The following is an 11308-nucleotide window of genomic DNA, read 5'->3' as shown; positions in this document are numbered from 1 at the left end:
GTCAGGTCTGCATTCAAATTCACTCGTAGGCATGTTGAGAATGGGGAAGGCAGCTGCTCTGGTCTGTGAAATGGGTGTGAGCAAATCGGAAGCTAAAGTACGAGGGTTTGCAAAAATGATAACAAATCTGCAATGACTTAACAACAATATCACACCAGTACTCCAAAATCCTTGTAGAAAGAATTATTTTACAGCTCATCGCCAGAAATAATGGTCAAATGGACCTAAATGACCTAATATAAGCATAAGTACTTCTTTGTGAAGCAGAATCCAAATGCTGTGATAATTCCATTTAGTGATCAAGTACCAGAAGAAAACACACATTATCATTAGTAGGAGCATTAATATGGCTACTGTAGACATAAAAATGCTATGATATAGTGAAATAACATTTCATTCTCAGGGAAATTGGATAACTGATTTTTTTTAATACCGTAAATGTACATTTTTATTTGTTTATTTATCTGTAAAGTAGTGAACCTGTGAGTAGATGGATGAAGAGACTGGCCTGCCTCTGTGAAAAAGGAGGAGTTGTACGCCCGGTACTTTCTCCTGTATCGATCTGAATAACTATGCGCTCGAATTTTGGAAAAAGAAGAGGAGTGTGTCAGCCGCTCACCTCTGCCAACGCGGTGATCCAGCAGAGCGCTGCAGTCCCGTGCCAGTGTGCGAGGGCCCGGCAGGCGGGGCACGGACAGGTTGGGTACCGACAGGGTGGGCATTCCCGCACTCTGGAGCTTGGCTCCAGCGAGGCTGATGGGACTTTTCTGGGGGTGTGCGTGACAGCTCGGGACCAGGGTGCGGCACACCGTTTCAAACAGCAGGAGACTCATGGGATGGTGGGCGTACGCTTCTGACAAAGTCTCCCTCACACAGATGGTGTGAGCCCCTCCCGCCCTCAACGCCCCCCGGCCCCATCCCACCCTATTGCCCTCGCTGTCTCGGCCTGACAGGGTACATAGGCCTGTGACAGCCTGGCTTATTATCGATTCACCATACAAAGTCAGTGTGACCCTCCGGGCCAACAACAGTGTCGCACAATAGAAATGCACAAGATTAGATTTAAAAAACCAGCATTCGGAGAAACTGAGAAAAAAATGTCATTAACACCTCATATGGGAAGAAAGGCAACATTTATAGATGTTTATAGCTGTAGAAGTGCCGTATATTAGCTAGGCGAGAGCAAAGTACAAGTAAAAAAAGATAACAATGGTGAAATTTCCATCAGGCAACAAAGATGTAATGTTGTCAAAATGTTTTAAAAATGGAGTGACATTGAAAGATTAACTGAAATCTAAAGTACAACCCTTATTTTATGGTGCTGTTGCAGTTCAACCTTTGACTGTTTGCAGTTCCACATTTGATTAACGTGCCATTATGAGACACAGCCGAAAGGCAGTTAACCCAGCTTTTAAAAGAGGAGAAACCTAATAGGATGGATAAGCGTAATTGCTGAGCAAACAAAGATTCCCTCAGCACAGTTTAGCCAGTCCCATAATTTTACATTCAGCTGAAAGGAAAAATATAAGCTGATTAAATGCTTTTAAATCTTATTAGTTTTTATATTTCCCATAAAAATTATACATACTGCACTGGTTCCTCAACTTACAAACACAACTGTGGCTGTTTTTTTTTTTTTTTTTTTTTCCATCAGTCCACACTCACTTTTACCACTAATTTACAATAAATACAAGGTTAATAATACAGATGTCCCTCAGTGGCATTATTCACTGGTTAGGTTCTGTAAAAATCTCAGATAAAGCATTAATAAATGAACATTCCCTGTTAAAGCCATTTCATTTTTTTTCACTTTATTTGTCTTTAAATAACTTTAAAACCAATGTAAGACTACTGAGCAAAAATCTACCATTTCCACAGCCTCCTAATCAATCCCAGTGGTTGATCAATTCACCCAATAAGCATTTTTGTCATGTTTTGGCAACTTTATCAGGCAAATAATTTACAGACATTAAAAGTTACTGAAAATTTGTCTGTCGCTTTGTTTTTTAAGTCTAAACTTATGCAACAACACTGTAAATCTCAGCCTAAACATTTAATTTGGGTAAACCCTCGACTCTATTCTTCTTTAAAACATTTCGTTATCCGAATGCAACTATTAAGTCCCATTGTATTCTCTATTTACTCATTTTGAAATGTTCTTATTTTTCCAGTAACAGCGTAAATAATTTGTGCGCACCGTGTGTTTTAGCTGGAAAATATTTAAGTGACGAATCTGCGGTTCCTGATCTTCTAATTCATTTTGTTCCATTTTTCAGTTACCATAGAAACTGATCGAAATTTCCGGGATGCATATAAGCGTCGTGTTTTTAGTACGCTTTTAATCGCATACACAATTTTTCCGTCTATGATGAGAAACAGAGACGCGTATAATATTTTTTTTTCTCGTAACTTTTTGGTGGACTTTCGGTTTTATCTCACGAGATTTCCCGACGAATCTGCTATTTTGAATCGTGAAAAGGGATGTCAATAGGAGAAGAGGAAAATTCCTGAAAATGTGAAGGACCTGGAAACACTCGATAGGCGATTTCTCTGTGGAAAAAAAGTAATTGCGGGGAGATGTAAACACTTTGTGTAGTTCACACCAGCCGCTTTATTGGCCATCTGCCTCACCCGCACTGTGTTCGGGATGGCAGTCTTAGTCTATCTGGATCGCTGAGGACTCGGTCGGTACTACTTGCTTGGCGCGCGCAGCTGCCCCGGCGTCCGTCCGTCGTCGCCTCCTGTCTTCTACTTACAGTTACAGAACAAAAATAGCCAATACTTGGTTGGAAAAAAAAAAGCTTTAATTACGTTTTTATTTTGGGCCATGGAGACAAATGTACAGAAAAGACGCGAAACCCGCTCCCTGCGAGTGAAAGTGATAAGTCTGGGGAACGCTGAGGTGGGAAAGGTGGGTCGGTTGTACCGTCCGTTTTTCCATTCCGTTTTATTTCTTGACACAATTAAACAAGCACCACTGCAGTCGAGAACTGAGTCAAACTTAAATAAAACTTCTCCGAACTTCAGCTTTAATATAAGGTCGTGGTTTTGAACTTGTGGTAGCTATTTTATTTAATTTGTGTATTCCTCTCCTCAGAGCTGTATTATCAAGCGCTACTGTGAGAAGAGGTTTGTCCCCAAGTACTTGGCCACCATAGGAATAGACTATGGCGTTACCAAGTAAGTGGATGTTAATGATTAAATTGAGAAATTGAGTCTGCCTGGTGCCCATCCAGGAAGGTCACACACACGCAGTCTAGTCTGTTGTGTTGTTGTGCACGTTAACATGATTAAATTTGTAAATGTGCTCACTTTGCATTTTTTAGTTTTCCCATCCGAAGTCTTTCACTCATTTATACAGCCATCTTTTTTTCTGTACTATTTCACACTAAAGTTCTAGAAGCAGTGAGTAGGGTTTGAACTGACTGACAGCCTTTGGGTTACAAATCTGTGACTTTAGCTGCTCCGGAGTGTGATCAAAGATAAACTAGAATATTTTTTGCATTAAGGTAATACATTTTATTTCATAACATTATAGCAGCATGTTGGGTAGCGCTATTGGCTCTCAGCTCTAGGATCGTGGGTTCAAATCCAGCTCAGACTGTGGAGTTTGCGTGTTCTCTATGTTCAAATGGGTGTCCCCTCACAGTCCAAAGATGTTTCAAGCAGACAAGTGACTCTGACTTGCCCTTAATATTTGGTTGGGTGAGAAAACAAATTGTGTGTGTGTGTGTGTGTGTGTGTGTGTGTGTGTGTGTGTGTGTGTGTAAAAGAAGGAAAGCGAGAGTAAGTGGGTCCAAGAGATTGCGCTGCAATGAACTGGGGTCCCATTTAAGGTGTACACTGCTTCACACCTTATGCTTTTGGGATAGGCTCCAGCCTACTACCCTTACACTGGACAAGTGGTTATTGATAATGAATTGATGGATCAGTAACAACATTAAGATGTATTGACCATGCAGTTGATGTACAGTGTTGCTTAAGTCTGTTTACTAATATTCATTAAATGTAACTCATGTTGTAACAATGTAATATCTTCTTTCAAGGGGTTATTGTCTTTTTTCTTTCCCCCCCAAATGATAGAGTTCAAGTTCGCGACAGGGAGATGAAAGTGAATATTTTTGACATGGCAGGACATCCCTTCTTTTATGAGGTGAGTTACATTTTCATCTGTTCTCCTGGCAGGCTTTTCTCTGTTATGTTACATTATGTCATTTAGCAGATTCTTTTCTCCAAAGTGACATATCCACTGAACACTACGTAGTGTTATCAGTCCACACCTTATCCACCCAAGGTTACTTGGACTGCTGGATACACAAAAATCCACCTGATAAGCATGTCTTTAGACTGTGGAAGGAAGCTGGAGCACCTGGAGGAAACCCACACAGACATGGGGAGAACATGCAAACTCCATACATACTGAGCAGAGGTTGAATTGATGTCCTCTTGCACTCCCCGGTTGCTGTAAGACAGCGACGCTATTTGCTGTGCTTCCTCTAAAAGGCAAACAATTCTGAAGACACAAAAAAATAGGCACAGTTTCAAGTACAGGCACATGATTACAAATACAGTTTTTGTCTGACGTGATATTCAAATGCACATTAAAAGAAGTCTGAGTACATGTGGCCAACCTGGGCAGTATTCGTATGTGATGAATTTAATGGAAGAGTAATAGCAAAGCAACCTACAAGTTTCTACATCTTTGGAAACGGCTACAGAAGAGCCAGGAAGAGATATCAGTTAGATGTCTTGCTCAAACCTGTCTGTATGTTTGTGACAAAAACAAGTTTCCAGCAAATATACTCAAAAGTTTGATTAGCTCTGTATATCATAGCAGATGGAACTGAACAAATTTATATTGCCTTAAGGAAACTGAGAGAGAAGCGGGTCTGAAGGAGATTTTGAGACACTTCTTGAAAGAGTTCCTGCCAAGTTATTTAACAGAAAAAAACAAAAGGATTAAAATCAACTGAAAAATTAAACTGGTATTATTGTGACTTTCTTTACTAAGGGTTTATAATTAAGGGCAGTCCTAATGAGCTTTGTTTTAGTGTATTTAAGACAAATTTGGGGGCAAGCTGTATGTATATCATTGTACTCCAGTTCTTTATTGTTCTTGCACTTCGTATGAATTTACATTTCAGAGAACTGCAAACTTACTACTGTGCACACAGAAATTCACAAACTCACAGGCTTCTTGCAGATTTAGGCTTAAATTCATATCCCTGTTGGATTCACACATACCTTGTCTGAGTATCCTTTCTCCTGCTCAGGTGCGGAATGAATTCTACAAAGACTCCCAGGGCGTGATCCTGGTTTATGATGTCGGCCAGAAGGAGAGCTTTGACTCCCTGGACGGCTGGCTGGATGAAATGAAGCAAGAGCTGGGCTCCATTTCCAACATGGAGAGCATTGTCTTCGTTGTGTGTGCTAACAAGGTCCTCCTCTATTCATAGCAACACACACACCACTTGTACCGGAGCCTAACCCGGCAACGTAGGGCGCAAGGCTAGAGGGGGAAGGGACACACCCAGAACGGGACGCCAGTCCGTCACAAGACACCCAAAGAAGGACGTGAACCCTAGACCACCCAAAGAGCAGGCACAAGCCAAACCAACCATGCCACCGTGCTCCCCTTTATAGTAACAGCTAAGGTCTAAATTTACTTATGAATTTTGCATTTTTCACTTGCCCAGAGTGACCTGCATAGCTGTAGTGGATCAAACAGTAAGTTTCAGTACAATATAAAGCAGAAACAGTACAGTATAAAGCAGAAAATGTGTATTTTCCTTAATCCTGTTAACCTGCATTAGATTGTTGCATTTGATGCATGCATTTACCAATGTGGCCACGGTTAGAAGGGTGATTAACTAGAATAACTATTAACTAATCCATCTTCATGGATTCAAAGAGTAATTCAGATTAATAGCCTAGTGGTCCTGTCTTGCTAAGAGACCTTGATGTATTGGTGCTGATATAACTCTCAACCTTTCAGCGTGGAAGATCAGTGTTTGATCCTCACTGAATTCTCTCCTCAGCACCAACATACTTTATTCCAGGGTGTAGCTCTCACTTCAACTTACACTGAAACCTTTACTCCCAGACACTGTCTCAAGTGTTTCTCTGTAGTATGTTTATGTCATGACCAGATGTGTCTTTGTCACTTAAAATGAATCATTGATTATGAACTGAATCACTCAGTGATTATTTCATTGTCCGTAAACATTGAACAACTGAATATCAAAGACCGATAAACTAAAAATTAATTTCTTTGATGTTGTTTCAAAAATAGCTTTAAAGATTTGCAAGTCCTCAACTAGTGTGTTTCCTTGAATGTTGTTTGAATCCTGTAGTGTATTCAATGAAATCTGTTTATCTTCACATTTATTCAAATAGCAGACACTTTTCTTCAAAGCAATATACAATGCAGGATGCATAAAACTGGATTTTCCAATAAAGCGCTTTAGATACAGGCACATAACTGTAAAAATTCAATGTGTCTGCTACCACCATTTTTGCCAATTCGCATTACACGTGCATCTGTTTATATAACTAAGTCAGAAATACAATGAGGGTCGTAACAGATGGAGTGATGTAAATTTATGTCGTTGTTAGGAGCTCCTGAAGAAAGTGGGTCTAATAGAGATGTTTTAGAGATCTTTCTTGAATGCTGGAAGGAATTCAGCAGCTTTGAGGGTGTGAGGGAGCTCATTTCACCACATTAGATCCAAAACCAAGAACTCTAGAAGACTAGAGTTTAGACCCCATGTGAGTAAGAACACCAAGTGGCCAGAGAAAGAGCAGCACAGTGCTCTTGCTGGAGTGTAGGGGATGGTCAGGTTCTGCAGGGTTATTAAGAAGGCATATCCTGTGACCCACAGCGATCTGGGTGCCCACCACAGATCTAAGTGAACAGCTAACTCTTCCACAGGTGGACCTCACAAAGCGGCGAGTGGTGGATGAGAGTGAGGGCAGGCTCTGGGCAGAAAGCAGGGGCTTCTTCTACTTTGAGACCTCAGCACAGAGCGGAGAGGGCATCAATGAAATGTTCCAGGTAAACCCTGATGTTTGAGGTGCGCTTGGATACAGTAGCTGCCTTGCACACAACCAGGTCTTAAGTTTCCTGTATTGGCTTCTTGGTCTTTAAAAATAAACACCGCTCATCAGGGTACACAGTATCATCTTACATCTGGGCACTGTCCATATTTGAGGGTTTTGTTTCAGCCCTGTTTTTGTAATAGATGTTGTGTTTCCTGTGATTGGTTCTATGACCCTCACTGGAAAAGTAGTGGTAGAAAATGAAAATATGGATAAAAAAATAACCATCTTCTGTATTCAGATTTAATGGGTACTGCTGAAAATAACAAGATGTTAATTTGAATATTGACTCTCTGGGTTGTTTGTGTAGGTGAGACACATGTAAACTAAAAGCAACCTTGAAGTTCAGTGGTTTTGTGTGTGGGGATGTCTTTTTTTCTTAGGTTTTCTTCTCCTCCATCGCGGATATGTGTGAGAATGGAGGCAAGCGGCCAATAGCGGAGGTCAACCTGGGGTTCACCAAGGAACAAGCAGACACCATCCGCAGGATCCGGAGCAGCAAAGATAGCTGGGATATGCTCGGGGTTAAGCCTGGTGCCACCAAGTGAGTGATTGTGTGGGACACGCCTTTCAGTATCTAGATAATTTTGGGCTTCATTATTTTATGCATATATATATTTTTTTATCTAAAATTCTGTAAAACACTCTTTATTTCAACTCTAAAATGCACTTCTTTAAAATAGTATTGTACAATATTATAACTACATACAAAAATACTTTGGATATTAGAGTGAGATGTGTGTGCATATTATATATATCAGGCATGCATATATAAAAAGCTCTTCATTTTTTCCATTATCCAGATGTTTTTGTGTCAAACAGCTAGAGATTACTATGTAAATTTAGGACAGCTTCAGTTATAATTTTTGAATGTTATCCACCGAGACTCACTGCTTTTTGTCTTTAGCAAGACTGCATATAAGCACTTTAGACATTTTTGTTTCATTATCTCACCTATTTTTATAGCATCAGTTTTCTTAACCAGTAAGTGAAATTTGTCCATAAACACGGCAGTAGGTAGCTTTTGGTAGTAAGGATTTCTTATAACTAAGTCCTGTATGCTTGAGAAAGTAAGTTAAATGAAATACTCAGTAACAGACAGACTGGCTAAGATACACAGGTCTGTGTTTTTGTGTTTCTGCATAGTTTCCTCTAGTCACATAGCTGGATGATAGGTGTCACCCAGGGTGCATTGCTGCATGAGGCAGGGGTGATCCTGGGACGCATGGGGCTAATCATGTGAATTAGTGGATTATAAAACAGTGAGAATCTCATTAACGTCCAACTCCCAGGCTAATCATGCCCTCATCTTCAAATGCAGGACTAGCTCACATCTCATAAAGAGGCTGACTTGGTCTTGGGTACAGTATGCTATATTACAAATTATCAGTGTTTTAAATTATTTGTTGGATCTGCTTCTAGGAGTTAAAGCAAGGTTTTAGTGTTCCATTGTTGGGGAATTTTTGTAAGATTGAATTTTTGGTGGGTTTGTGTTGCAGAGAGGAGATCAATAAGGCGTACAGGAAGTTGGCCGTACTCCTTCACCCAGACAAGTGCGTGGCACCAGGCAGTGAAGATGCCTTCAAGGCAGTGGTTAATGCTCGCACCGCACTGCTTAAGAACATCAAGTAGGATGTCCAGCAGAGTTTCCCCCAAGCCGTTACCCCAGTCACTCTTTTCTACCATGGAAATATTGTCATTGAACTCCAGTATTGAAAACGAGGTGAAATCTTATGCAGCCGCCTTGTGGAGTTTTGACCACTGGTCACTGATATCGTGCAGCTCGATAATACTGTTTACAGTTGTTTTGAGTTATTTATTTTGTTAATATATTTTTAATTTTTTGCCATTTGTTTAAATAAAAAAAGATTATCATTTATATGTTATTTAAATGCCTATTTGTGTTGTAATTAATTTGGCTGAAATTGTAAGTCACGTTCCCAAACTAAGTTTACACCCAGTGCTACACTGGGTTCTATACACTCTTGTACTGGTCTGCTGTCCACCTGAATTCATTGTGATTAGGTCCTGAAGCAGTATGTTGCATTTTGGATGGGGAATTAACAGAAGATATGATCTTGGACAGTAACTGTATGAAACCTACCAGCTGTGTTGGGTAACAAGAGATCAGGAATAACCCCCTGTATTATTTGAAATCCCATTTCCAGCACTTCAAAAACACCTGACAGACTGTTTTTAATATTCCTCTGTAATAGTGTTGCTGCTGCCTCTTCCACTTTTGAAATAGTTACCCACTAATGTAAGGATAAAAGGATAAACAATTAATGAGTGCACATATTAGCAAAACATCAAAGAGAAAATATGTTAAGAATTGTGTGTTTGTATGTGTGTGTGAGAGAGAGAGGGAGAAAAAATATATTGTTCCCTGGCGAAAGTTTGCATGTTAGCATATTTTTATCATCTAGCAGCTTCTATGGTTGTTGAAACAAAGTTAATTGCCCATGTCTGCCTTTTTGAAGTCTATTCACATATGAAGAGTTTAATTTAATGGGCTAAAAGCAACAGCAACCCTTACATATACAGTATATGACTTCAACACAGCAGTCACTGAAACTATTATGATGTCAGCAAGTAGCCAATTAATTACAATAACTGATGATGATAGTACATGTATGCTTGAATATAAAATGTTCTATGAAAGCATGGAGGTGGAAAAAATGTGTATTTGTACCATTTTCTCTGAACCATAAGTTGTATTTTGCTTTTGTCCACAATCATGTTCTGGTCTTTAGTTTTTAACTTTGTTTTGCTTACTGACAGTGCTCTTTGCTTTTTGATTTTGTCCATCAATTTTTTGTGTTTGGTGTTGACTTGATTCTTCTGTTTTGAAATGCAGTCTATATGGTACTTTTAGGACTGAAGCAATCTATGCATGGTTTATTGTAAGAAATTTTGATGTTAACACTAACTAGGGAATCGCTGAGAGACAGTCCTCATGTTAGCAAACCCAGGCTTAATAAGAGATACAGTGTATGAATTTTTTAAATCTCATTGATAATCTCATGTTAATTTAACACTAAAATGTCAAATTATTTTAATTTTTTAAATAAATTTAGGAGCAGAAGTAGCAATTATACAGTTTTATATTACCATTAGAATGTTATGTAAATCAGAACATAAATTATATATATTGTATGCCCTGAAAATATAGCCAATTTTTGTAATTATTCTTGTAAAAGTTTTGTAGCACTTATTTCAGACAGTACTGTAAATCATGTTTGAAGGAACTTTTGTTGCAGGTTGTATTTAATACATGCAATTGTTACTTTAATTGCATGGAATATGTTTTTTCAGTGAATAGGATTTTATTGGTGAAGCCAACGTGCCACATGTGGCACAACTACGCTGTATTTTCTGCATACCCTGTTTTTTTGCTATGAGATATGGCCAGTGAGTTCCAGCCCAAGTCTCTCTGTTGGTTAGCAGAACTCGGGACACAAAGAGGATGCTTTCACCTTCAGTAGCGTTTTGTTTGACCTCAAAAATGGTTTGCACTATTTTTTTGACAATCCCACAACATTTTTCAGTAGGCGTGTTGCCATGTGTAAATCAATTCTCAAATTAGTCCTGTACAAAATGTCATAAGACAGCACATGTAATGTGTTTTTGCACAGCCACGTTGAGTACTGCATTCGGAAGGTGTTGATGGCATGAATTTACCTCTTAAAGTGCATTTTTTAAATGTGTTCGGTAAAATTGTGTACATTGTTTTTGAAATACAGTATGATATATAGTATATACATATGTAGTGTGTCTTGTTCCTTTTGTGGAAAGCCTTCATATTTCTGAACTTCAGTCTTAATTCTGTCATTCCCCCATGGCTTATTTGCTAACGCCCTGTGTTGCTGGGTAGGCTCTGGTTCCCTGCGACCCCGTATGGGGCAAGCGGTTCTGAAAATGTGTGTGTGTGTGTTAAAATAGCTAGCAATTTAAAATTAACTTTTTCACATTACCTGTGGTATGTCTTCTTGCATAAGATTAATTTTGGTCTAATTGGATTTCTGCTCTTCTGTCAAATAAAGTGGACAGGTAGTTGTTTGCAGACTTGGAACGAACAAGGAATATTACTATGCCTCTTCAGAGAGAAGGCTGTTAATTTACTTTCTGACCTAATGCACATCACCATGTTTACAATTACCTTGAACAGGGGCAAGAGCTTGATCCAGCTTACAACTGGTATTCCTCAAAT

At 39.2% G+C, this 11308-nt stretch overlaps 1 protein-coding gene across 1 annotated transcript; it reads left to right on the top strand.

Moving 5' to 3' along the window:
• The first annotated feature begins 2339 nt into the window (after positions 1 to 2339).
• Positions 2340 to 10843, top strand: dnajc27 (DnaJ (Hsp40) homolog, subfamily C, member 27). The gene is made up of 7 exons (XM_018752922.2): positions 2340 to 2911; positions 3098 to 3180; positions 4084 to 4153; positions 5274 to 5438; positions 6932 to 7054; positions 7482 to 7642; positions 8598 to 10843. The coding sequence occupies exons 1-7, from the start codon at positions 2828 to 2830 to the stop codon at positions 8728 to 8730; spliced, it is 819 nt and encodes a 272-aa protein (XP_018608438.1). The 5' UTR covers positions 2340 to 2827; the 3' UTR covers positions 8731 to 10843.
• Positions 10844 to 11308: the final 465 nt, after the last annotated feature.

This window comes from Scleropages formosus, chromosome 15 (genome assembly GCF_900964775.1).
Source record: "Scleropages formosus chromosome 15, fSclFor1.1, whole genome shotgun sequence".
Classification (NCBI taxonomy): Eukaryota; Metazoa; Chordata; class Actinopteri; order Osteoglossiformes; family Osteoglossidae; genus Scleropages; species Scleropages formosus.
Note: the sequence above shows the minus strand (reverse complement) of the source record. Positions and strands in the feature narration are given on the sequence as shown.